Source organism: Notechis scutatus, chromosome 3, assembly GCF_049901735.1.
Source record: "Notechis scutatus isolate UNSWTSFEM ecotype Mainland chromosome 3, rNotScu1.2, whole genome shotgun sequence".
Classification (NCBI taxonomy): domain Eukaryota; kingdom Metazoa; phylum Chordata; class Lepidosauria; order Squamata; family Elapidae; genus Notechis; species Notechis scutatus.
Window position 1 is genome coordinate 49,822,848 of NC_142011.1, and position 27,320 is coordinate 49,850,167.

Below are 27,320 nucleotides of genomic sequence, written 5' to 3' on the forward strand. Positions count from 1 at the left end.
GTAGCGCCTCCACCTGGTCGTTCAAGCCGCCTCCCTGGCCTCCTTCTCCCCGGTACGTTTGGCTTGTTTTTCGGTCATCCTATGCCATCCGTCCGGTAAACACGCAAGATTCGTTTTTGTCGCCATGTACATGGATACATTAGAACTAGACTGTATGGTTTCTCTGTGTCATATACAGTATGTGGGTATGTGAGTATATGCATAATTGTGTGTGTGTGTGTGTGTTGTCATGTTTATGTAGTATATATTGGAGGCGGGGACTCTTTGAGAGCTGTATATGCAATGAAATTTCATTTTAATGTATGCTGATTAGTGTACATTTAAAGTGACAACAAAGTTATTCGAAATCTCAGTCATCTGGAGAGGTAAGAAATACAAAGAGGAAGAAAAAAAAGCCCCTTCTCAGCTTGTTAAACCCCAAGGAAGTATCTAATGTGAGCAAGATTCTAGCATCCCCTGGTTGTGTGAGTGCTTACTTCAGATTTAAACTCACTAATTTTAATATAGCAATAGCACTTAGACTTATATACTGCTTCACAGTGCTTTACAGCCATAAGTTGTTTACAGAGTCAGTATATTGCCCCCAACCATCTGGGTCCTCATTTTAGACCTCAGAAGGATGGAAAGTTGAATCAACCTTGAGCTGGTCAGAATCGAACTGCTGTCAGCTGACAGTCAGCAGAAGTAGCTTGCAGTACTGCATTCTAACCACTGCACCACCACAATATTTGTTGAATTAATCCAAGCTTGGAACTAAAACTGGGCAGAGTTTAACGGAACGTGCATCTGAAGAAATCTTTTGCCTACTGTTGCTTATAAAACCAAAACGGCAACATCCAAATAAAACTGAGAAACAGGCAGTCCCAAAAAGATACTGAAAATGGGACGAGGGACGGTAACAACCACCACTGTATAGGAAATAGTTGGGGAGGAATGGGGGGGACAGCCTAGGTGGACTAAGCCAGCTCTACAGAGGGTCAGTCTTTGAGCAACAGCAGGAAGGATAGAAAAGGACAGAAATAAATTTTTGAACATAGAAATGAAGTATTACGGTAGTAGCTATAGTCATAACTTTGGGGAGAAATCTCTTTCCTGTTATTCAGTTGTCTTACATTTGAAGTTTAGCAGTAGATTGCAGTTGTCTTTCTGTGAAAAATGCATGTAGGCAAAACTATGTAGGCAAGGAAAATACAATTTAAAAACAATATTTTAATCTTGTTTGCTACAAGTATCAAGATCACACTAAGATGCTGTTTATGGTACCAGCTCACAGGTAGTTCTTGACTTACAACCATTTCAATGACCCTCACAAAGTTACAACAGCAAGGAAAAAAGTGATTTATGACCATATTTCACACTTACAACATTGCAGCACCTCCATGGTTATGTGATCAAAATCCAGACATTTGGTGACTGAGATATATTTACGATAGCTGCAGTGTCCCAGGGTCACGTGGCCACCTTTTGTGATCTGACAAGCAAAGTTAAATGGAGTAGGCAGATTCACTTAACAACTATGTTACTAACAACTGCAGTGATTGACTTAACAACTGTGGCAAAAAAGGTCATAAAATGGGGGCAAAATTCACTTATCTGACTTGCTTAGCAACAGAAAATTTGGGTTCAATTGTGGTCATAAGTTGAGGACTACCTGTATGATTACTCTAAAAGGAGGCTTATTGGCCTTGGACTGTAATATAAAACTTTGCATTACATACTTAATTGGGAATGGGGCAACTTGCCACAGCCAACTTGCTGCAACCAACTCACCATGGCCAACTCACTGCAGGACAATTCGCTGTGGGACAAGGGTTATACTGATTTCAAAGGGACAGTGTAACAATTCTATTTAATTATTTAAAATAAATAAAAATATTTTAATTTTTGTCATTCACATTTCATTCTGTCTCTCCTTTTGCATCCTTTCTTTAATGATTCTATTCCACCATTTATGATATTAGTGTAACTCTTGTCCCCTGCAGTGAGTTGTCCTGCAGCAAGTTGATTATGGCAAGTTGACAATGGTGTTAACCATGATGAGTTGGCCATGGTGAATTGTCATAGACCCTGCTTAATCATTGGGAGTAAACCCTGTTGAACACATACATTCTTAGTATGCTCAACTATTTAAATAGTAGAGTTTACAAATTCTTTTAAAGGGGTTCCCCCATATATTTACAATATTTTTTATTTGAATCAGTAACTGCAGTAAAACATGATTTGTCAGGCTGAGATTGAGGTGTAATTGAGATAATGTCTCAATTACATTATTAAGGTAAGTCTATTTTTCTAAAATTACAAGTATTTTCTGAATATTTATTAGCAATGGCCTATTTTTCCTTAAATCATGTTTTACTACATCTATCACTTATACTTGTAATAATATTTTCATACTTAATAGTGTTATTATAGAAGAAAATAACACGAATATTTTAATTATAATACAATCAGAATAGCAAGAAAAAACAAGTCCAATCTGTTCTAATCACATCAGAATTTGTAAATATATGAAATCATTGATTTCAAATGAATGGGGTAAATTATCTTTTCTTAAAAATTCAACTCAAGGTATAGTGTGATCCAGAACTTTTGGAAATATGAGTAACCTCCCTTGAATTCCTTCATATTTCTATTCAGAGATTAGCACTGTACTCTGCATAGATACCATGTAGGATAAAATACAGCTTTTCTGTCCAGGCTGTATAATTTTTTTTCATTTAAAAAAAATCAGACATGAGGAACTAAATTATATACCTTTCAAAAATTCCAATTTGATTTGCAATTCTAAATGCTATGTAGAAATTTCATTCCAGTTAAAACTTTGTATCCCATTTCGATCCATGCTTAGGAAATACCATTGTATTGGACTTCAGCAAACTATGTTTAAGGTGCAATCACACAGCCCCAACCCTAGGCAGAGATGGACAGAGCAAAGCAACCTGAAGAATTCAGTGGATTTAGGCTATATCTTAGCTTTGAATATGACTGCAACATTTTCTATGCCTTTAATCTCAAAGAAAGCTATTGAAATTTTAAGACTCTTCTAGAATTAACTACTAGTTAGCCTGCAAGGTACTTTTCATTTTTAGGTCTAGAAATAAAAGCGAATTTTTGAGATTAAAATAATTACTTGATGCCACCATATTATTTTGCCTACAAGGTTTTCATCTACCAAATAATCCACAATTGAATATTCTAACCATTTTAATTAGTTCCATGCCTTTGTTTTTAACAGGTATACTGCTCAATTAAATATAGAAAGATCATCTTTATACAGTATTTTCACATGAGAAAAAAAAACCCAACTAATTGGTCTGCTGCTGAGCACTTATCAACTGCCTGTTGCTGGCAAATTTGTCCCTGACTCACTGGTTGCTTTGCATCATTTCACCTAGGAAAGGTCCCCATTCTTAACCCTACAGTAGCCAAGGGCCAGTTTCCAAATTTACTGGCTGTATTGCAGGATGGTTATCTGGGAATTCCTAAAAGTCGAATTGGTGTTAAAAATCCTAGCAACAGTGCCTATTCCACTTTTCCTTTAAAGGGAAAGAAGAAAGGTATTGTGAGAAGTAGAGGAGACAATGAAAAATGTTAGCATTTTGGACCTACATTTTTTTTTCTTCAAAAATTGTGAAGATAGTTATGACTACTACCCAAGATAAAGAATGAAAAGGAGAAAAGTAAGATTTGAGATTTGGCAGTAGCTTCATTAATTCTCTTTATTCTTTGACCTCATTCTCAAAGGGATTAAGAGTTCTGATTTGTCAGAATCAGACCACAAAGAGGAACACTCACTTTTCTTAAGCCAATTTCTATTTCAGTGTTGCAGTTTAATCATATATTGTAACATTATTGTTTTGGAATTAAGTGCTGGGATCAAGTACAAACACAAAATAAACGGTCAATGGCTGAGTAAAGTTTCACAATTGTATAATGGAATATTTCCAAGGATACAAGCCTAAAGTAGATGAGGTCCTACCAAAAAGCAAATAGCATTGTACATGTCAAAGCTTGTAACCAAACAACAGGAGATATTGTCCATATACATAGCAATACAATATTATTTCATGAGTTACAGCAGACAGTAATACAAAAAAATCATCAGTTGCAAATGTAGAAGCTTTTAAAACAATCTTCTGTGTCCAGCAAGCTTACCAAATACAACTGTTTTATTCTTTCCGATTATATAACATGCATTTTGATGGCAGAATACCATATCCTGTCTGGGACATGTGGGCAATCTGTAGTCTGATTCTGTGCGGCCCACAAAACCTCACTACTTTTATAGACAATCAAACAACACTTATTACCATTGGGAAATGACCATTTTCATTAGGATTGGATGTATACTGAAAAGTCTCTTTTCTCTACCAGTACTACAATTTTTGATTTAAAAAAATTACTGCTTCATGGCTATTAATTAGCAACAAAACATGTTTTTTTTTTAATATTAATTACTAGTGGTAGGAACAAGTTTAAAATACCCTCCTGATCTTGTTAGAATTCTCCTGGGGGCAGGAGAATATATACTTAATTTTCCAAATGAACTAAATATATGGGACTAAAAGAGGAATAGAATGGTAAAGCTAAAGCTGTTACCGGTATTGAAAATAGAAAAACAATTTCAACTTTTTTATTAAATACATATCCAAATCTTCTATTAGCTCTTCAGAGTGAAAGAAAATAAAGCATTACCCAGAACCAATTTAATATACCCCCTAAGTTCAGTGTAGATTTTTACCTGTCTATTTAGACTCTTGCTAAGATTTAGAGCAGGGGTGTCCAACCTTGGCAACTTTAAGACTTGTGGACTTCAACTCCCAGAATTCCTCAGCCAGCAAAGCTGGCTGAGGAATTCTGGGAGTTGAAGTCCACAAGTCTTAAAGTTGCCAAGGTTGGATACCCCTGATTTAGAGGTATCTCTGGTATATTTGGGAGCGGGGAAGAGGAAAGCTTCCATAATGCTATTGCTTGTTCCCATTGCTATACACCTTGGAACTTCCACTTATAATCCTATCTAGAGGACACTTCATTACTTTCATACTACTACTTCTCTAGGACAGTGTTTCTCAACCGTGGCAACTTTAAGATGTGTAGACTGCAACTCCTAGAATTCTCAAAGTTGAGGTCCACCCATCTTAAACTTGCTGAGTTGAGAAACACTGCTCTAGGATATGGAGTAGCTGTGATCCTTTTCTGGACATTCAACACTAAACACATAAATTATAAAATTCTGAAATGATAAAACTTGTTGCTGAAATCCAATAAAAGTCCAACTTTAAATGTTTTCTAATTCAAAAGTGGTCATTCCATTAATATGTACCAGAAATGGAAAAGTTCCAAATGATAAGACAAATCCTATCTCAGATGAGTTGATTTCTTGAAGCTTATTACACGTCCATTTGTTTAAAAAATGTCAGGCAAAAATGTTACTTCATCATCTGTTCTTATCAGTTATCAATATCTATTGACTAGCAGTAAACAATTCTTAAAACTTCTCTCCAATGGGCATTTAGTTCCCAGTCATCTGACTCCTGAACTGCAGGCCCTTGTAGAATCTGTTCTGTCCAATGACTTGTTTCTACATAGCTCTTCACTCCTGTCGTGTTCAAAATAAAGCCTCAACATCCATTTTTCAATGTAGCTGTTTTTAGATTTTCACCTTCTTGGTGAACTTCGGTAGTTGTCATGTTGATTGTATTTTCCAGGCTCTGTTGCATTTCCAACTAGAAAAGAAAATGATAATACATGATTTTCAAACATTCAAATTGGTTTGAACCTGCAGTTGGAGGAGTGATAAAGAAGGAGGATACAAGCAGGAATGAGTCAAGGAAGAAAAATGATTTCTAATATTTGATTCTGTAACTTTTGCTCTGAAAACTCTCGCAATTTACAAAGTAATCTGTACAAAACTTTTGTACTACTCTCAGAAAAGTATGAAATATGGGCCAATAATGCTTTCAACAATCTCTTTGCACTTTTTAGTAGTCAAAAACTGCATCTGGGAGTTGATTGGTTGAGGAGATCAGATGATGAACAGGTGAAGCAAAAAATGACTTTCAGATCTATATATTCAAATATATTCTATTTCATAAAATTGTATATGGTGAAGAGATAAATGCATGAGACCATTCAAAGTGTTGCTCAAATGGGTTCTTGTAAAGTATATCTGCTCAAAGAATTTAAATAATACATAAGGTAAGAGGCAAAACACACCAGAAGCAAATAACCCCTTCACATAACAATGCCTAATATAGTAACTACAATTTATTTTATTTTAAAAGAATAACTATCTTAAAGGAAGAATGGAAGTGGTGAATGACTCCTTTTTTCATCAGTCCTGCAATGCAATAAGAATCATTTGCCTTTTCCAAATGAGCTGGCATTTTCTTCAAAAAGATAAATTTAGCTGTAGGCTTCTACCCTGTCCTAGTGTTAGTCTGTGGTGTGAACTAGCTCTAAGATCAAGTAGGGATGTGGAAGCAACTTGGTTTTGATAAAAAGGAATATGACAAAAAAAAAAAAAAGAACCAAATGTGCTAAATTTATTTTAAAGCAAAAACACTGAGTGCCAAGTTAACAGTTACTGGCTTTGCTTTACATAAATTGTTTAAGAGCTGCTGTTTATTAGTGGTTATTATTGGAACACTTATATGCAGAAGTAGAAGTAAGGCAAGGAGGAAGCAAAGAAAAGAACATACTGAATTATGTGGAAATATAAAAAGTGCAGAGTGGGAAAAACTATAAAAAGGAACATAATATAGAGATATATCATTCAGTTTTAATAATATTTTGCATGCCTATATGCAAATCATCATTTACCAGTTGGTAAGCATGTTTAGAACATTGGTAAATCCAATCCAGTGAACTTTACTATATGGAGATTTTATAGAATCCTGATTTTGAAGGGACCCCTGTGGTCTTATAGTCCAACTTTATGCCTTTAGCAATTTACTCCACTGGTTTATTGTCTTATCTTCATAATTCTTCATAACATTAACCTGAATCTACTTCTCTGAAGCTTTAATCTATTGTTTGTTGTCCTGCCCTCCTAAGCCACAAAGTATAAATATCTGAAGACTGCTATCAACTTGTCACATAAGTCTTGACTTTTGCATGTTAAAGATTCTCAATTCCTTAAACTATCATCACTGAACTTGGATTCCAATTCCCTTGTTATCTTGTAGTCCTCCTCTGAACTTAAACCAGTGGGTCAATGTCTTGTGCCAAGAACTAGATGCATAATTCCAAATGCAGAGCAGAGGGATATAATACTTTTTTAGGATTTGAAATCTGTGTTCCTGATAATCCATCCCAAAAATGCCATTTACGTTTTCAGCAGATGCATTGCACCACTGGCTCATGTCCCACTAAAAATCTGAATTCAGGTAAATGTCAGCAATCTAAACAATTTACAGATGAAAGTCCCGAGACCTCCTCTAAATATCCCAAGCTGTCTTCCTAATACTGCAGTCCTGCTTGAAATCAGATAATGCCTCTTTAAAACTAAAGCCTCATTTGCAATAATATTATGGCTTAAATATTATGTTCTTAGAACTGTGACTAATATCTGTAAATATTTGAACTCTCAAGCAATAGTTTTAACAGCTTTTGGAGTATGCTGCTAGCTCCAAAAATCTGCCACCTAGATCTGTCGCTATACTGTTTGTTTCAAAGGGTTATTAAGCTGATTCACTTGTCACCAAGCGAGGATAACAGAATATTTCTGTGCAGGAATATTTTGCAGCTGAAGCAAAATCGTTGTACTAATGATCAAATAATTAATTATAATTATACCTTTCTATTCAAATAGATTAAGTTAAATGAACAATCAGTTTGCTTTTATCAAGCCAAATTAAACAGTTAATCTTTACATGTGCGGAAAAGATCTGAGAGGAACCTCTTGCACAAAGATTTTATCTTGAAATACTAAAGAGATACAATTGTTGGAATGTCTCCTCCTGCTCAGATGTTTTTAAATTAGTCAGGACTTGATCAGCCTCATATTAAAAGCAATATCAAATTAATATGCAGTTATTCCTCGACTTATGAACTTAATTGAGCCTGGAAATGTAAAAATGCTGTTACCTAATAGAAAATTTAGGGGAATCATGCTATACCCATATTTTAGATGGCAGCTAATATTAAGCCAATTTGTGACTTAATTATGAAGGTATTATATTATTCTCGATACATTATTAAAAGTTATAGTTGTTAACCATTTTGTGGTTATATTGCTTAAGGATTTTACATTTAGGTTTTTTTATACTGTCCATGATTGAGATAGGAACTCCAAATAGTATGTGTCTACCTGAACAGCAACATGAGCACCATTAGTTGTTGCTAGCACTACCAAGGGCTAATCATAGACAGGCTTTGAATGAATCTTGAGATACTATTCTGTTACTATTCTGACCTGAAAAACATCACACAGGTATAGCAGCTATATTTAAAAGATTTCTTTCTATACTATATCCAAGCAACGTATTTTCAAGATCTCTATATAAGATGTATCCCAGTTCCAACAGTGATAACCACAGCCATAGTATTTGTACCAGAATATAGCTTTAGTTCATGGTAAGTCAAAATGTTTTAACAAGCCTCTAATCCTGCAATCTAAAAACTGCAATCCAATTGTTTCATCTCAGTTTTTCCTTTAAGATGCCACAAAATCCTTAACATGCCTGCTACTAAAGCTAAGATTATGAAAAAGTTATGTGCGAGTTGTAAGCAGAAAAGGTGGTGAAATACTTGGAATTGGAAAATTCCGGAAGAATAATCCTCTATTGCAATTGTTTCCACTGATCTGCCTTGGATACCGCTAGCCCAAGAATATCTCCTCCCGTTGTCTTTCATACTTGCTCTACACCATCCTCAGAAACAAGAGCTGCTGCCGATGACATGGAATCTTCCTGCACTTCATCTTTCATCTTCATAGAAACAATACATTGACGTTTCAGTGGAGGCCTGCTGTTATTCACTATGGTATCTGAGAGAACAAAGAAAGAAGAATTGGTGGAAGAATCCAACTAAGAGAGAGCATTCAATTGGCTTTGTAGGCAGATAAAATTGAACACAAAGTGAAAATAAAGCTGTATGCCAGCAAACTGGAGAATGACAAGAATTGCAAGGCTACCTTGTCTGTTTACTCACCTTCCAACTGATGTTCATAGAGAGCTTGCTCACTGTCATCCAACTCCCCGTGCACGGTACGTTTATGCATTGCCAAAGTAGAAGTTTGCCGATAGGTTTTGCCACAGGTGTTGCAAGTGTATGGTTTGCAATGTGTGTGAACTACATGGTGTTTGTAGAGACTAGAATATTCTGTGAAGCATTTTCCACAGCCTGGTACCATGCATGCATATGGCTTCTCCCCTGGAACAGAATTAGGATTCACAGAGAAATCAAATTTTTATTCACAGACTCAGAGCCTAAAGGTTGAAGCTACTGCTAGAATAATACCAGTTTAATAAAATGGGATTCCTTTCCAAGTAAACATGCAAGAGATTTCACTTTAGGATTATTGTGAATGTAATCTACATGCCAAACTGCAGATTTATTATCCAAACTATATAACTAAGAGATGGCTGTTTGGCACATACAAGTCAGAGTATTCTAACCCCTTTTCCGGCTAGATTTAGAAAACATTTTGCCTTTTAAGGAACAAAAGAAGAAGTCAGTGGGAAAAGGATGGGACTAGTAATAATTCCTTACAGCCTCAGACAAATATTTGAAATCACCAAAAAAGCTGGAGAACTCCTGGGAAGGAAAGCAGAGGACCTTTGCTTCAGGAATCCTACTAAGATAATTAGGAATTTAAGCTAACTTTAGACTTAACTTTTCAGTGCTGGGCTAAGTCTTATTTTCTTTATCTTTGTATACAGTAAGTATAGAATTGGGGGTTTGCTTTCAGCCTTCATTGTTGCTTCAGGCTCTGTTCAGGATCTTTTCTCCTTTGAATTTCCTTCTGATCTTCTTACTGCACTGTTGACATTATTTAATCTTTTACATTTTGACCTTTTAATCTATAGAAAAGTGAAAGAGCCTTGTCTTGCACACTAAGGTTACAGTAAGGTGTTCAATAAGAAAGGTACTGGCAGTAGAAATTATCAAGTTGTTATTTCAAAGCAAGAATCAGGGCCAGCAGCACTTTAGGAGAGAAAGTTTGGATTTCCAGTGTTTCACCCTGTGAACTTCAACATACTGTAGTTATAGTTACTTTAAGCAGTCAAGGAAAAAAGAGTCAGATCCATCTCCACTAGCTGTACCATATTAACTTAACAATCTATTGTTTTTTCTGGTCATCTCACAGGATGAACAAGATCAGCTTTGTTCTTTATGTGCTGAATCCATCAATGTGGAGCGATTTATGTTGGCTGGCCGGACCCAACTACAAATAACTTTGACTGGCTCACAATATAACAAAGAAAACAATATTTAACACAATTCAAAAGCATAACCAGCTAAAAAACAACAACCCACAAGTAGACAAAAATCAAGACAGTTTAAAGTTTACCTGTATGGATTCTCATGTGATTTTTGTAGTTGGTGGCACTAGTGAAACCCCTCCCACAGTTGGGCTCTGAGCACATATAGGGTCTCTCTCCTGTGTGTGTTCGTATATGGACCTTGCGTATGTTAGAGGTGGTGAAAGAGCGGCCACAGCCTTCAAAGGGGCACCGGAAGGGCCGCTCACCTTGATGGGGAGACCAGATAGAAGAATCCTTAGTTAATCATTAAAAGCCATGAAAAGATTACTTCATTTCCTCTTTCAAGCATATCATACTACAGCTAGTCCTTGGCTTAAAACCACAATTGGGACCTGAATTTCTGTTCCTAAACAAGGTACTTTTTGAGTGAGTCACATTTAATTTTATGGACATTTTTTTGCCATGGCTGTTAAGTGAATCCAGCTTCCTCCATTGACTTTCCTTGCCGGAATCCAGCTGAGGTAAAAAATGGCTGAGTAAGGTGATCCTCACAAATGGCGACCACATCACCCAGCATGCTGCAAACCATCATAAATGCATGCAGGTTGCCAAGCAACCAAATTTTGATCATGTGACTGCAGGGATGCAATGACAATTATAAGTGTAAAGACTGGTCATACATTATCTTTTTCGGTGCCTCTGTAACTTTGTTTGGTTGATAAATTAATGGTTATAATGGTTATAAGTTGAGGGTTAACTATAAGTGGTATGAATACCTTTTTGTTTGGTAATTATCTTTGATTTCATTATATTTACTCTAACCACCAAGACCGAAAGTAAGGTTGAAGAACATTTGCCCATTGGTGTCTTATTTTACACACTGACTGTGATTAGTGGGGCCATATTTAGAAACTGCTGACATGATCACACAGATTTTTTTACATTCTCTACTCTCTGTGCCACCTTGTTTGGGATCAGCCACACTCATTCAGAATTTCTGGAAGTGAAACTGCATAGAAATTGTAGTAAATGAATGGATGGATGGATGTAGAACATGGGTGCACAGCCTACAGCCAGAGCAGACTGTGGGAAGATTAGCCCCCATATCCTCCCTCTTCAATTACTTACTAAAGACAAGCCCCAATGCTACTGCTATCTATCTAGCTGCCTCGTCCTAAGTTCTTTTAAGTATTTGATGTTTTTCCCCCCTCACATTTACTTTAAATCTGAGAATCATCTGAGATGCAAGAGGGCAGGGAACATTCTAAGTATATGCTTTGAAAAAAATGTAAGATTTAAAGAATTAAAGTAAATAACATCATCAGTAATAATACAGCTACTTTATTTGCATATTTTTCTATAGCCTCATTTCTTATGTTCTTCCAAAACTTCAGATTCTGAGATTCCTAAATTAAAACAATAATCCCCCACAGGACATACCAGTATGTGTTCGAATATGTTTCTGGAGATCTCCAGAAGTCTTGAAGGCTTTGGTGCATAAATCTTCTTGGCACTTGTATGGCTTCTCACCAGTGTGGGTTCTCATATGGCTCTTTAGACTATATCCTGTCAGGGTAAAACTTGTATTCTAAGCACAATCACAAAGCATTGCGCAAAGCATAGCAACATAAAAAAATTGTAACTATGTAGCTCTGAAGATAATCACAGCCAGAGCTTTAGCCTGAATTTATACTTTTTTTCATCATTATTTATAGCTCAACGGTCTGTGGATTTCTAAAGTACATCTTCATTCTCAGTCATGAGTAATTCCATCAGAGCAACACAATTTCAATGTTGCTTTTCTAAAGGCTTCACAGCAAATACCTTACCTGTAGCAAAAGTTTTCCCACAGCTTGCAAAATCACACTGGTATGGGCGATCGCCAGTATGGACACGTTCATGAACCTTCAGCAAAATAAAGGAAAAAGCCTAGTCTTAGGCCAGCGAGAACAGAAGAGGCTGGCACTCTTATTTTGCCTTGCAGTGCTATCAGAAGTAGTTCTTCAGTTCTATTCTGTTATGGTGTTTGACTTTTTTGTTTTTCTTGCAATGAATTTTTTTACTTTTAAAGTTTCAACATGGATGGAAATTAAAGGAGTCCATACTATAAACAAATACATAAGATATGTGTATTTTAATATTTGCTGAATTTGCTAAATCAACTCATTACATTCAACCCTGCCTGCTAATTTATATTTCAGTCAGTCTGAACTGAGAGTAGAATACAGTATTACATAAAATGTAACTATTTCAAAAGACAAAGAGACATTTGGACATAATATCAATTGTATTTTTTTTTCTTCCTTTCAATCATCTCTGACTGAAATCCCTGCAGTTTTCTTGGCAAGCTTTTTCAGAAACCTCTGCCTTTGCCTCCTTCCCAGGGCTGGGAGAAAGTGACTGGCTCAGGTCACCCAGTTGGCTTTATATCTAAGGTGGGACTAGAACTCAAGATATTCTAGTTTCTGACCTAATGGCTTAACTACTACATTAATGGCTTTAAATATTGTATGATCTTCTGAAAATAGTTTTGTTCAACTAGATATTATAAAGCAAGAAGAGAGCTCAGTTAGTGAGGTTTACATTTATTTTTAAAATTACAAATACTGAAGTACATAAAACCAGTTTGAGACCATCTGATGAGGTGGTTATGGCGCTCGATAGGAACTAGGAAACCATGAGTTTTAGTCCTCCTTTTGATATTGAAGCTGGCTAGGTGACTTTGGCCAGTCATTCTTTCTCAGCCCAACCCATCTCACAAGGTTATTGTGAAAAAAATAGGAGAGGGCATTAAGTACACTACCTTGAATTTTATAAAATAAATTCAATAAATACAGTGAAAGACTAAGTATTTTCAAGTAAAACTAATGTAGAAAGTGGAAGAATAACTTGTAATCCTACTAATGCTTTATATCAAATGCATTCTACTAAGAAAACTAAGAGCAAGCCTTCAGCAAAAGATTATAGCTTCTTCAACCACTTGTTTCCTGTCTCTCCCCTCAACATTATCAGATAAAAGTGCAGGCTTACGTGTCCCATTGGTGATGACGTTCATTAAATAAGTTTCTCTAGTAGTGCCATAATGTATTTAGGGTGAATTGTGGGGAAGCAAAGTGTGATTACCTTCAAATGGTGGGATGTGGTAAAGAGGCGGCTACACCCACTGTATCTACAACAATAAGCTTTATCAGGAGTTCTTGGTCCATTTCCAGTGCTCTGCATTTCTTCTTTCTGAAAGTCTTCCTAGGAAAGAAAAGAAAAAAATCAAAACCTGAATGATGCCTGCAGTGTCTAAAGTTAGGTAAGCCTGGATTTTAAAATTTTATGTTAAGCCATTTTTGTAGAAAGGCAAGAAGAAAAGTTTTCAGTAAATGAATTTCATACTTATTTTTTATTCTTATGCGAATATATACAAAGTTATCAAAGTATACAAAGTTATCTTCCATTTTTGCCTTAAGGTAGGTCTTTCTATATGCTGTTTTATAAGTGGAAAGCTACATTCACACATAATTGTAAACCAAGATTTTTAACTATAGTTTGTTGTACAAGCTGTAGGACTTGGTCTGCACATCATGTCAAGTCATAATGAGTAATTTTGTAGATTTCCTTAAAGTAAACTGCACTTATAGTTTAATATTAATGCATTTTATGTACAATATTAAATAATATTCATTATAATATTGTTGTGCACAATATTCATTAATACTCTTTGGGTCTTTGGGAATTATAGTTCCTAGAATTCTTGCTCAACAATCAGGTAACAGGTGTACTGTACACAATTTTCTAATCAGGCTGATAATCAAAATTAAGATAAAAGAAACATGTTGTGGGTGATGCATAAGGCTGACCCAAATGTTGTTGACTGTCTGACTTTTGATGGAGTCATACATTTTCTGAAGGATAAGATATACAGTTTGGGATGTTCTTCAACTCAGTCTTGATTATTTATCATGTGATTTTTTTCAAACACAATAGATTGTATTGTGTTTGCCATTCTGAATAGAGTAGTAAGGGTGAATTATATGGAATAAAATATATAATATAGAATGAAAATGCTTTTGATCATATTGAGCTTTGTATTGCTGGCACACTGCATAAAGATACTAAAAATGGAAATACTCTTTCCACTAGCAGGAAATTGCATGTGGCATGGGCATGGTATGACCAAGGTCAGTAAGCTAATGCACTTCTTCTCTATTTTGCTAAAAATATTGCAAAATGACTGCCTGTCAAAACCATGAAGATATGAGTAGTTATTGTTAAGAAGCTGACATTAAGCAGGTTGTGTTGAGATATTACGGCTCTTTAACTCAAATGTGTGAGGGACTTTATGACTGCCATAAGACCTTTTATAAGGAGACATTAATGGTATAGCTAACATGCCCATGTTCTGTCCAAAATACCTTTAATGCTTTAGATCTGAATAACTGTAAATTCCTAATCAATATCTATGAGCCAATCTGGTGATGGCCAGAGCAGATGAAAAACCGTAACTTAAAATACCAGAGGAGCAAATGGTATATAGAGCATAAATTCACGAATGCAACAAAAAGAAAAAGAGTTCTGTCACATTTCTGTAAAAGTAAGAAAAGGGAGAAGGACATAGCAGTTTTGAATGAAGGCTGTTTTCTGATCTTCTGGAATGGAGTTAGTAAAGAGTTATTTGAGTTCGGTGGCTAAAGAAATTGAATAAATAAATAGAATGCAGGCAAGTGTAGCTTAAAAAAAAGTGTAGGTTTAAATAAAGGGATAACATGTATAAATAAAGTGTATGTCGTGTACAGGTAGTCCTTGACTTACAATCACAACTGAGCCCAAAATTTTTGTCGTTAAATGAGATATTTGTTGTGAGTTTTGCCTCAATTTACGACCTTTCTTTCCACAATTGTTAAGTGAATCATTGCGTTTGATAAGTTGGTAACCTGGTTGTTAAGTGAATCTGGCTTCCTCATTTGCTTGCCAGGTCGAAAAAGGTGATCACATGACCTTAGGACACAGCAATAGTCAAGCAACCAGTTGCCAAGCATCTGAGTTTTGATCACCTGATCATGGCGATGCCGCACAGATCATAACTGTGAAAAAAGGTCATAAGTCACATTTTTCAGTGCACTGTAACTTTGAACGCTCATTAAACAGACTGTTCTAAGTTGAGGACTACCTGTATATGATAATGGTTCTTATCTAGGCATGTTAGGGAGCTTTTGCTGAATTTGAGCCAGAGAGCCTGAAAATGTCACGCAATGATTAAAGAATTAAACTGCCTGCTGCAAAGTCTGTGGCTGGTAATTTGCCGGTCTCATCAATTTATTAGGCCGTCTTATGGAGTCCTTGGGCTTAGTTCCCCAACCCACATCAGTAATAACTCACCTATTTAAAATCAGTGACACAACAATTTCTACCATCTACAGCAGGGGTCTCCAACCTTGGCAACTTTAAGCCTGGAGGACTTCTGGGACTTGAAGTCCTCCAGGCTTAAAGTTGCCAAGGTTGGAGACCCCTGATCTATAGTATACAATCATCTTGCATTCTATAACCATGTATACTGGGCAGTTTCCATATTGGGAGGCTTCAACTTTGTGAATTTTCAAAAAAAGCTGTTCTGGCTAAGCAACGCTGGAATTGAATTCCATACAACTAGAAGTTGGTCAGGCTGGAAAACCCTGTCTCAGAATAACAATATTATACACTACATATTTTGCAATGTTAACAGGCAAACCATATACTAAGCTGTTATTGCTTTCAACATGTTCCAACATCAGGAAGTAAATGGATTTCCATTTTCAGAAAGATTTCCTTCAATTTTATTAGACTTTTATTCCATTTGTCTCTCACATAAATCCAGTATTTCAAAAGGAGATATGAAAAATTAAATGAAATCATCACAACAAATTCAAATTACTTAAAAACAGTGAATAGAAAAATTAAAGATAATTTTAAAAAGCATAAAAGCAAAATAATAATAGGCAATCTGGTTCTAAATGATGCCACTTACAAATGTAAAGTTTGGGAGAGAGGAACTAACTTAGATATTTTCAGTAACGTTGAGTTAAAAGTTTTTTAAATAAATCCTCATTTTTCCTCTAATTATGGGAGTACTCTCTAGGCAGTCTCCTAAATGGACCTAAAAGATTGAAGGATAGCCTCTGGTTGAGAAAAAAAAATCAAATTAAGTACAAAGACCTGTGTGCAGCTACACACTGACAGTATGCTTTGGAAAGATAAATAATATCCATTGAATTGCAAGTCAATATGGACAATAAATAAGCTGTCCAGTACTCTAAAACAATGCCAACAGGTATTTCATTTAATTGTATCTAATATTAGAGTTCAGCTGCTTCCCAGATATAAGAAGGCAGCTTTCAGAATTGTTGTCTCAAATACCAGAATAAAGTAAATAAAAAAACAATTTTATTTGAAAAAAGAAAAGCAGAATTATGTTTTCACTCTACTGTAAAGTTTGAAGACTGAAGATGAATAACCATATTCAAAACCAAACTAAAATATAAAACAATGTAAACAATATACTGTCTCTCACAGCTCTAATACATAGTTGTTTCAAGCACAATCCCTTATATTTATGTAATCTGAATGATTAAAAGAAAAAAAAAAGTGTGATGCTTGGTATTGATATTTACAAAATATCCAAGTAGTTTCTTTGTTTATTACATGTGTTCACTAGGCTCTTGTACCTGTGCCATTTCATTTCATATTTAAAGTTTTTGCATATCTCTTTCTGATTTCACAACAAAACATTGAATTCATAGCAGTAGCAGATAAGTCTTTCCCATCCAAATGGCACCTATGATATCATAGGTGCTGAACTGGCACTTGAGCATCTAATTGTACAGGTCAGCAAAGCAGTCAATAGATATATACAGATACATGCACAAAGTTCTAATTAGCTATTGAAGTCCTGACTTAAGATGGCAGGGTTTATCCTTACAGCTCACATGGAGAGCTCAACAGGTTTTTTTGTAGACCATACACCTAAAAAATGTAATTCTCTGAATCATGTTATGCTTTAGAATCTTCATAGAAAAGCAGAATATTCCCACCTTGCTGGTGTAATCCTTCAGAGTGGTATCAGTGTCTAAATCAAAAGGGTCATCTTTCTTCTCTGCCAATTCCTCCAGCCCCACATCTGCTTGTACTGCCAGGATGGTGCCATCCATTGTTGTGGGAACAGGACGGTGTATGAAAGCTGTGGACCCATCTTCCAGCTGGATGGCCTCCAAGGTGTTGGGGTCAAAACCCTCTGAAGTGGACCACAAACACTGTAGTACCACGTGTCAGCTGTAATCACTACGTATTTGTCCCTTGATCAGTTACAGCTAGTGAAACTCTAAGGGTTAAGGCCATCAATAGTAAAATCCAACTATACTTTAGAACTCAAATGTTACATATCAAAAGATCTTGCAATTCACAATCAAAAATGGATAGAATTGAAAGATCATGTTGCTTTTATGGAGCAGACTATCTGGAACTATTCTATCCGTTCATGAATTGATTGAGAAGCACCTGAAAAATAGTATCAGTTTATTTTCAATAGATAAGTAGTTTATCATTTATGGCTGTAAAGAATGGATTAGAAAAAAATGACACAGCCAAATTCCCAATCTTTCAAACCACAGATCAGAAACAAATAAAGAGGCCATGCCTGCTCCTTTCCATCTCTGAATTTCCTGGTTAATTCAAATCATGGTTTACTTATATCTTACCCACTAAAATGTGGTTTTTCATTGATGAAGAAAAAAATTCTGAAAAGAAGGGAGTGCAATACAAGATAAAACATCTTACTACCGATGTAGGCTACCTAAAAAATTTAGAACAAGCCTATCAAACTGGTGACCTACGGGCCGGATACGGCCCGCATAGGCCACGCCCACCCAGGATCCACAAAGGCAAAAAAATATCCCAGTATATCACGATACAGCCCACGATGCGATTGGGTTTGACATCCCTAATCTAGAGTAAAAGTAACCAACACAAATGTTTTATCCAGGAATGTGCTTTTTTTTTGTTTTTTAGAAAAAGCAACAGACAATAACACCTTTAATCCACCTGCTTTGAATAGGGGTATCAAAGTGGCAGCTCACAGGCCAGATGCATCACACACAGGCCACGCCCACCCTAGCTCTGCGAATGGGGAAAATGTTGTGAAACATCATGTGATGGCAACGTAACGCGGCAAGTTTGACACCTGTGGCTTAGAGGCTTTTTATGGATAATTTATTGAAAACTAGAGTGAGAGCTACCTTTGGGAGCGTGATGTATAAAAGCCATGGTGCCGTCTTCCAGTGTAACAGGCTGACCATCTTCAAATGTGATAGATTCTATGGAATGAATCAGAATATAGACACACACGTGATCTCAAACCACAAGCAAAATTTAACAAGAATAAGAATCCCCATCACTGTTCACTTCTTTTGTTTTGAAGAATAGCCTCTTAGTCAATTCAGCCCCAGATATATTAAAAATATATTTTAATAATAATATGAATGCAGAAGTGCAACATAGAGTCAATCTAACTCTGAATTAAATGAATTAAGAAAAAATCATTCTTCTCTTTCTCTGACTCTAAATTTGTTTAGATGTAGAAACAAAAGCACCAGCAATTGCAAGGCATTGTTTGTTCTCTTTAGTGCATAGAGGGCATTCAAAAAATATTTCAGTTTGTAATCAAAAGCCACTTTTCCAGGTGATTTTTATACTAGATCCGCACCCTGGCAATTACAAGCGCATTACTTTTTAATGCCTACACTATATAAGTATTCCTTATTTAACAACCACTCACTCGTTCAGCGACTGTTGAAAGTTACAATCCCCAATTTCAATCATTAACTGAAGATTACCTGTATACCTCTACAGCATTAGATGCCAATTTGAAGATACATATTTGAAGATACACCTCCCAGAGCCCCTCCTTGAGGGAGATGAACAGTATAGAACAGGGGTGGGCAAACTACGGCCTGCGGGCCACATCCGGCCCGTTGGTCATTTTAATACGGCCCGCCTCTGAAAAAACAATATTCCCCTCTGAAAAAAATATCGGGCCGGCCAAGAGACCAAAGCGCGCCAAAAAATTGCACACACAACACGGAGCTGGGCAGCCGCTTCCCTGGTGGCGGGGCCGATGTCGCCGCCCGGGGAACGCCCACTGCTTTCCCTCGCCAGGGCCGGGCAGTGGCGTGTTGCCCTGTGCCGCGTGGCCCCCGCCTGGCAGCGCGCTTCTCGGCTGGTCTCCTCCTCCTTGGCCATACAGAACGAACAGGCAGAGAAGGAGGAGACCAGCCGGCTGGTTGGGGAAGCTTTCTGCGCCGAAAGAGGCAGCTACTAATCTCCGGCTTTGCTCCGCTTCTCCAATGGTCCGGCACCACCCTGTTCTATGCGCCGGCTGTTCGGACTTGCTGGGCCTGACACATAGAACAGGGCGGCGCCGGATGTTGGAGAAGCAGAGCGGAGCCGGAGATCATTAGCCGCCTCTTTCGCAGCACAAGAAGCCTCCCCCAACTGGCCAGCTTCTCTCCTTCTTCTCTGGAACGCCCACTGCTTTCCCTCGCCAGGGCCGGGCAGTGGCGTGTTGCCCCTGCGCCGCGTGGCACCCGCCTGGCAGCGCGCTTCTCGGCTGGTCTCCTCCTCCTTGGCCATACAGAACGAACAGGCAGAGGAGGAGGAGACCAGCCGCTGGTTGGGGGAAGCTTTCTGCGCCGAAAGAGGCAGCTACTAATCTCCGGCTTTGCTCCGCTTCTCCAATGGTCCGGCACCACCCTTTTCTATGCGCCGGCTGCTTGGACTTGCTGGGCCTGACACATAGAACAGAGCATGCTGCAGGCATCTCGCGAAAAGCCCCAGGACATGTGGTCACCTGCTGGCTGGCCAGGCCAGGCCGGGCTGGAAGAGGCACGTTCTCCAGGAGAAGGAAGAAAGCGTGCTCCGGGAGGGCGGGTGCTGGGCAGGTGGTCAGATGTTCCGGGACCACTTAAAGGTTGACTTTAAGAGTGCCCCCATGGAAGAAGCCGAGCAAACGTAGTGGCGGCAGGGGTGACGGGGCATACAAGGAGTATGAAGGGAGGCAGACACCACACCTCTCAGGAAAAAAGTAGGTGCCAAAGCCCTGGCTGTCACCTGGGAGGGGACCGTGGAGGGACCCATCACATGCCCTTGTTGCCCCGCTGCCTCTACTTTTGTTCTCGTTCTTGGCTTCTTCCATGGGGGCTCTTAAAGTCAATCTTTAAGAGCTGGAAGATGTTTTGTTAGATCGCCACCAACTCATCGTTGGGAGAGGTGTAGCCCCTGAATACACGAGAAGTCTTGGGCAAAGTTCTCTGACTTTTAAAACGCATCTGTGCAGTGTTTGCCTCCCTTCATGCTCCTTGTGCATGCCGGGAGCACCTAACTGGAGCAAAAGAGAGTGAAGTTGACTGCTATGAAATGAGCACCTTGGCTTTCCCTCTTGCTCCTCAGTTGCCCTGAGCTGGTGCGGTTCTTTACTTGGGCAGCCAGACGCCCGCAGCAGCGCCCGCAGCAGCAACAGGCAGTTCCGCCCGGGCTCCACTCAGGTGTCCGGCTGGGGCTGTCAGGAGTTGCTACCGCCGGCGCAGCTCCGCGCGGCTCCAGTCCCGTGTTGCCTTGGGAAGGGAAAGGCAAAACCAGGAGCCGCTGAGCCTGAGCCTCCGGTGCCGCTGCTGCCATTGCAAAGCGCCGCCACGGCTCTTCCTTTTTGCCTTTCCCTTCCCGAGGCAACGGGGGACTGGAGCCGCGCGGAGCTGCGCTGGTGGTAGCAACTCCTGACTCAGGGGGCCTCCGAGGGGAGGGGAAGGAGGAGAAGAAGGGGGGGGAAAGGGTGGGTGGGGCGATTCCCAAAAAATCTTGTGCTGACCCGGCCCATCTGTCAAATTTTAAAAGTCAATGTGGCCCCTGAGCCAAAAAGTTTGCCCACCCCTAGTATAGAAACATGAAAGATAGGTAGGTAGGTAGATATGCAAATAGCATAACTGGTGTCTCCTGCTACTTTAGCTAGGAGACTGATCTAGAATTTTGAAACTAATAGTATTTTCATCAAATGGTTGCCATAGAGAGTATGGTTAGCCAGCTAAAACACAAACTGATGAACCTCCTCACCAGCATTCCTATGAGGTCCCTAAGTTATTCCCCATGTGTTTGCTTATCATTGTCTTTTTTTTCTAAGCATATGCATACACAATTGTACCAATTCACCACTTCCGTCTCCTAAGAATGCCTTTAATATTAACGTTTATTTCTTAGAAATAAACACTGGTGTTTTCCTTGTAGCCTGCTAGCTTTTATTTTATTTAAATACCAATTTCTAAAAAGATAAAATAAGATCTTCTAATACAATAAATCAGTGTGACAAAACCGCCTGTACGGAATTCCGATACTGATGGTGGTAGGAGTAGTTAAGCAATTACGCTACTTTTACTGTGCTGTATTCTAGAGGTGCTGCACTCCCTGCTCATCTTAATTTCCAAACTTCCTCAAATTTGCTCATTTTGAAAACTTCCAGTATTGGTTCTGCTAGTGTTTAAAAAGGTGCTGGTAGGAGCCACCAGACACCTATGGAACTCCTGAGGATGCTGAATTACAATTTCCAGCAATCCTAGAATAACAACTTTAGGAAGGCCACAAGTTCCTCATATTGCTTTAAAGATACCACAGGATCAGCAATTTTACTTCACCTTTCTGCAGAGTTACTTGTTGGAAAAAAGCTGTGGATCCATCTTCAAGTTCAATCATTTGTCCATCAACTAATTTCTCTTCTGAAATAAGAATTTTGAAACACTTGTCAATTTTCTAGGAAGCAAGATTTAAAATTTTTAGCTACATAGCCATTAAAACATTGCCATTAAGGAACATGAACTGGAATCTTATATGCTACATGTTAGAATTATTTCTTCTGAAACATATTATCAGCTTTACATATGGGATCCATGATACTAAATTCAGAGGCAGCATTAGTAAATTCTTGTTTTCTGCATTTATCTTTATCAATAAATATATTTTCCATATAAGGAAGTAGGCATAGAAGACCCTAATACCAGTTAAAATATAGAAAAATGTACTCTTGTGCCAGATTTGCAATCAGTTATTAAAACTCATAACAGTTTAAACACAGGAATGAAATTAATTTTTTCCTTGGTAGATTGAAAAGCATGTTAGGAAATTTCTTATTTATTAGGGGATGGCAAAAGAGCCCAAGCCCTGCAGGGACCCAGGGAGAGGAAGCAGACCCAAGGGCTGTGGGGAATCCTACTGAGAGGAACTGGGACACATGAGGTGAGAGAGGCCTTGGCCTGGTACTCCTGGGAATGTGTTAGGCCTCCCCCAAATCTTGGGGCACCCTGTGCTTCACTTAATGACCTGTGTGCTTATTTGGCTAGTGCATCAGGGAGAGGAGGAGTGGAGGTTAAAAGAGACTGTCTCGCTTAATGGCCCTCACTACTTAGGACTATAATAGGCAGGCTCCATTCAGTTTGAAGGTGGAGGACTACCTGTACTATTAAAATTTAATACACACAAAGCACATATATTTAATGAAATGTTTATCCATGTTACATTGCCTTTCATTCTCCCTTGTGTGTAATGCTTTGATCCTAGGGTTTCTGCTGTCTCCCAGTGGCTGACCTCAGCTGCCACAGCCTTCAACTGACTCACCACCTGCATCGTGCTGAACATAGGCTGTTGTCCCATCAGAAAGGGTCATCGCCTGTAGACTCAAGCCCTCCATTTTGTTCTGGTAGCAGCTCCTTAGTCATGTATTCAACACTGAAAGTAGTTCCCACTGATACAGCTATAATAAAAATGAAAAGATATCCATATTTGTGTGCACATATCTTGTTCCCATTTACTGTTAAGCATAAATATAAACTTGGGCAAAAGTCATTAGAAAAGATTAACAAGACCAACCAAATGGAAACAGCAATGCACCTTGGCTATGCAACAACAAACAGACAAAAACTTGTTGTCTTTTAGCCCCAGTTGTATTCCTCAGAAGTACTGTTAAGAGATTGGAGAAGATGAGTCTTCTTTTATTGCACAGAGCTATTCTTACTAGAATAATAAGTACTGTATATAATGTATATAACTTTTAGTGGTAAGAAGGGATTTAAAAAGTAAATTAAAATAAATGTATACATAACTGGAACAAAAATCTTTTCTGTTAGGCATATTCCCCTGAGATACAACCATGATATTTGAACAAAATCAAGATGAGAAAAGTAAAGATACCTTACCTTAGATGGCCAATCAGGGGTTTCATGCTTTATAACAAGTAAAGAACTTTTACAGATCACCAAGATGAATATTAAGCAACCCAAGCATAAAGATAGCTTGTCCTAAGCCTATGCTTTACAGATAGTCTTCAAGTTATGACAATTGAGTGCAAAATACTGTATATGTTGCTAAATGAAACATTTGGTGAGTTGTATGACTTTTATAATTTTATTTTTATATGAATTTAATGACTTTTCTTGCCACAGTTGTTAAGTGAATTATTGCATTTATTAAATTAGTAACATGGTTGTTAAGTGAATCTGGTTTCCCCATTGATTTTGTCAGGACACAAAAGGTGCTCACATGACCCTGGCACACTGCAACCATCATTAATATGAACAACCTGCCAAGCATCTGAATTTTGATCATGTGACCATGGGGATGCTGTAATGGTTGTATGTGTGAAAAACGGGCATAAACCATTTTTTTCAGTGCCGTTGTAACTTTGAACAGTTACTAAATGAACTGTTGTAAGTCAAGGACTACGTGCACTTCTTTTTAAACCTGCAGAGACAAAAATTTTTATAGAAAATGTCTTTGGCATAGAAAGGTAAAATTGTAAAAAGACAATTAGGCCAACAACCTAAACTGAAAAATCCTTAGGTAATGGCTATCTGGCCTCTATTAAACACATCCAGCAAAGATTTTACAATGTCCATTGATAGTTGGTTCTACTGGCAAACTACACTGGGAATCCACCTGTTACTTAATACTTTTACTTTGTTTTCTGGGATAGCAACGCTTTTTTTGCACATGATATTGCTCCAGGAATATGGAAAGTACTTTCATATTTATTTCCATTTAGTCTTGTTTACTCCAAAGTAAACATATCAAGTTCTTCAAGCACCCCTCTTCACAACCTATTCCATTGATGTAAACAGATTTTTTCCCTTATAGTTTCAAAATAAGGTTTGTGACTGCCTTTCATTACATTTAATAACACAATGGCGGGAATAAATATTTATAAAAATGATAGAGAATTATTGCCAGTCCCAGGATTCCCAAATAGAAGTGGCATGGTATTATCTTCTTCAAACATACAACTGAACCTTTTTTTGTAAAAGAATGGGATGAGGTAGAGATAGAAAGTTTTAGAAATCAGAAAATTTGGGCCCAACTTTTTGGGTTTTAACTTCTGATTATATTTATCAGATTCTTATCTCATCTTTATTACTTTATTAATAACTCAAGATGATGAACATACCTAATACTACTTCCTCTTATTTTCTCCACAACAAGCACCCTGTGAGGTGATAGCTGCCCAGGTTTTCAGCAAGGTTTTTTCCAGCTCTGTCAACTGAAATGGAGGTGCGAAAAATGAATCTTCTTCATGCAACAGTTAAATTTAAACAATTACATAGCACTGCACAGAGGAAGAATAATTTAATGAGCACAGCAATGAAATAATAAACATACAAGAAGAGGTACTGTGCAAGTAAAAGAAGAACAATTAGTGTTGTCAGTCCCTAATTCTATCAACTGATGAAGAGTTATTGGGGTAAATATGCCAAACATTTCATAAAATTAGAGAACTAAAACTCTGGACTTACACAGAAGAATAAGCTCATAGATGAATTCTACAGATACTATTACGACTGAAATGAAGGGTAACTGATATTCTGTAAGAAGTCTGGGGATTCAAATATCTTTGAATGAATTATTTGAAGCACTTAGCTTCAAGTAATAGATTGGCAAACCAAAGCATATAAACGGTGCCATTTTTAGAAGAAACTTGCATTATATGTTGGGCTTTCATATTCCGCAATTTTCCTAGCATTGTGGAAAGCAGGTTTCCTTGGGGAAAAAAGGAGAAATAATAACATTGTAATTTTTAGCAATTATGTTACATTTTGTCCAATAATCATCTAGCTCACTATTGCCTATGTTTTATCCAAAGTTGGCAGGAATTCTGCTCTCAAAGTATATGATCTATCACTGAGGTGCCATCCTTCTCATTTTTACATACAAAAGTGAGTTCTCTAAATGTAGGAATCAAATCTTTTTTCTCATGTTCTGTTTGAATAACTAAACCTTTTAAAATACATTGTTTCATCTTTTATTTTCTAATTTAAAACACAATAAAAAATCAAAAGCATGTATTAGAAATAATCTAAATTTTCATTTTTAAAGTAAGCCCTGTAAGAGAAAAACAATGGAACCAGATGGATCTGGAGAGAGCTATTTATGTAAAGGAAATTTCTGAATAATTAGCAGGAATTTGGAACACACCATCCTGTGGCTAATAGGGTAGAATAGCTTGAAGTATGTTATCGAAAGTAGCCATGAGAACCTGAACCAAGGTTGAGGAGTTTGGTGATGTTCACACAAAACTTAAACCAATGCTTCCCAAATCAGTGTAAATTATCCAAAATTGAGTAAAAGTGGTTTTTCTTTGGTCAATGAGTTTGTGTGTCACTACCCAATCACAACAGGAACTTATTTTACTTACATTGGCTTTCTGATAAGTGATTTTGGGTAAGGAAGGAAAAATATTTGGGAAGCCCTGAAACTAAGTCATGCATTCCTTAACCACGGTTGATTGGATTCACAAATTAAGTTGGAAACCACACTACTGCCACCAACAGCTTGTTCACACAATGAACAAGTCAGCCGTATTTTGTCTTGCATGTTCTGCGAACCCAGATTTAGTATTTGAACCGAGAAACATATAAGGTGCATTCTTTAAGTGTTGCTATCAGACCGTTTCTACCAAAAGCTTTCCTCTGCTGGCGCCACTGCATTTCTGCTCGAGGTGATGGGCTAAGGCGGCATTGACCGACCAGACAAACACTGGCAACCCTTGGCAGCCCCCGGCACCATTCCCGCAGGCAAAAGCACAACAGATGCAGCTCCCTTCCCCTCCCACTCAAGACAAGTCCACTCTGATATGTGCACGCCGATTACAAGCTCTGGAAGCCGGACTCGGCAGGGCTTTGAAACGCAAGGGGGCGGGGGGAAACAACCAAGGAAGGATCGCAAAGTGAAAGGTCGCGCAGCGCAAAGCACCCGCTCCTTAAAGAGGAGGCTTGGAGGATCTCTCCTCTTTCTCTTCCAACATGCAAAAAGAAGAACAAATTCAAAAAAAAGTGTCGGCGGAGGAGAAGGGGAAAAGAAATCCACCGCCACTACCCCTCCCCAAGAACTCGAGCTGCGCATCTTTCCTCATCCCCGCCTCCCTATCGGCACCGACCTGTGGAGGGCCGAGTCCGCCGCCTGACCGCCATGCACCGGGCCTCGCTTCATCTTCTGGCCCCGCAGCCTGTATGCCACCTTCTAAAGCCCGCCTTCGTCGACTGTTCGTTGTCTTCTATCCAGGTTCCGGGGTTTCGGAAAGTTTCCGGAAAAGGAAAGCAGAGCCCGCTGTTCTTGGCAAGCTGCTGCATTTCCCGTCATGCGCAGAAGCCGCGGCGAAGCATCTTGCCCTTTCGTTTGCACTCTAACCCAGGGGTCTCCAACCCTGACAACTTTTAAGATTTGTGGAGTTCAATTCCCAGAATTCTGGGAGTTGAAGTCCACAAGTCTTAAAGTTGCCAAGATTGGAGACCCCTGCGAGTCTAACCCGCCTCCCAACCAAATACAAGTCAGACCAAGTCCGGCTTT

At 38.2% G+C, this 27,320-nt stretch overlaps 1 protein-coding gene and 1 long non-coding RNA gene across 6 annotated transcripts; one reads left to right on the forward strand and one right to left on the reverse strand.

Annotated features, from left to right (window-relative positions):
* LOC148131174 (uncharacterized) lies at positions 1 to 10,386 on the forward strand. Its single transcript, XR_015748531.1, has 3 exons — positions 1 to 52; positions 5,986 to 6,040; positions 10,313 to 10,386. It is a non-coding gene; the product is annotated as an uncharacterized LOC148131174 (long non-coding RNA).
* Positions 3,701 to 27,029, reverse strand: ZNF76 (zinc finger protein 76). 5 transcript variants are annotated; one of them, XM_087959798.1, is made up of 14 exons: positions 26,911 to 27,029; positions 24,925 to 25,017; positions 23,103 to 23,238; positions 22,127 to 22,207; positions 18,686 to 18,763; positions 17,486 to 17,685; positions 13,554 to 13,673; positions 12,260 to 12,335; positions 11,871 to 11,996; positions 10,517 to 10,696; positions 9,154 to 9,375; positions 8,859 to 8,989; positions 4,904 to 5,726; positions 3,701 to 4,760 (listed from the first exon to the last, which is right to left on the reverse strand). In XM_087959798.1, exons 3-13 carry the CDS (start codon positions 23,173 to 23,175, stop codon positions 5,622 to 5,624), a joined length of 1,392 nt encoding a protein of 463 aa, XP_087815924.1. In that variant the 5' UTR covers positions 23,176 to 23,238; positions 24,925 to 25,017; positions 26,911 to 27,029; the 3' UTR covers positions 3,701 to 4,760; positions 4,904 to 5,621. The 5 variants fall into 5 exon arrangements, with proteins under 5 accessions (XP_087815924.1, XP_087815923.1, XP_087815921.1 ...); XM_087959797.1 differs by having other exon boundaries at positions 23,106 to 23,238; positions 26,911 to 27,019; XM_087959795.1 differs by lacking the exon at positions 26,911 to 27,029 and adding an exon at positions 25,271 to 25,389 and having other exon boundaries at positions 24,925 to 25,010.
* Between the last annotated feature and the right edge of the window lie 291 nt (positions 27,030 to 27,320).

Excerpts from the sequence above, each read along its gene's own strand:
- ZNF76 (XM_087959798.1), bottom strand. The coding sequence starts at position 23,175 with ATGGAGGGCTTGAGTCTACAGGCGATGACCCTTTCTGATGGGACAACA. Across the intron at positions 22,208-23,102 it reads TGTTCAGCACGATGCAGGTG|AAGAGAAATTAGTTGATGGA; the intron begins GTGAGTCAGTTG and ends TTCTTATTTCAG. Across the intron at positions 13,674-17,485 it reads TGAAGGATTACACCAGCAAG|GAAGACTTTCAGAAAGAAGA; the intron begins GTGGGAATATTC and ends TTTCTTTCCTAG.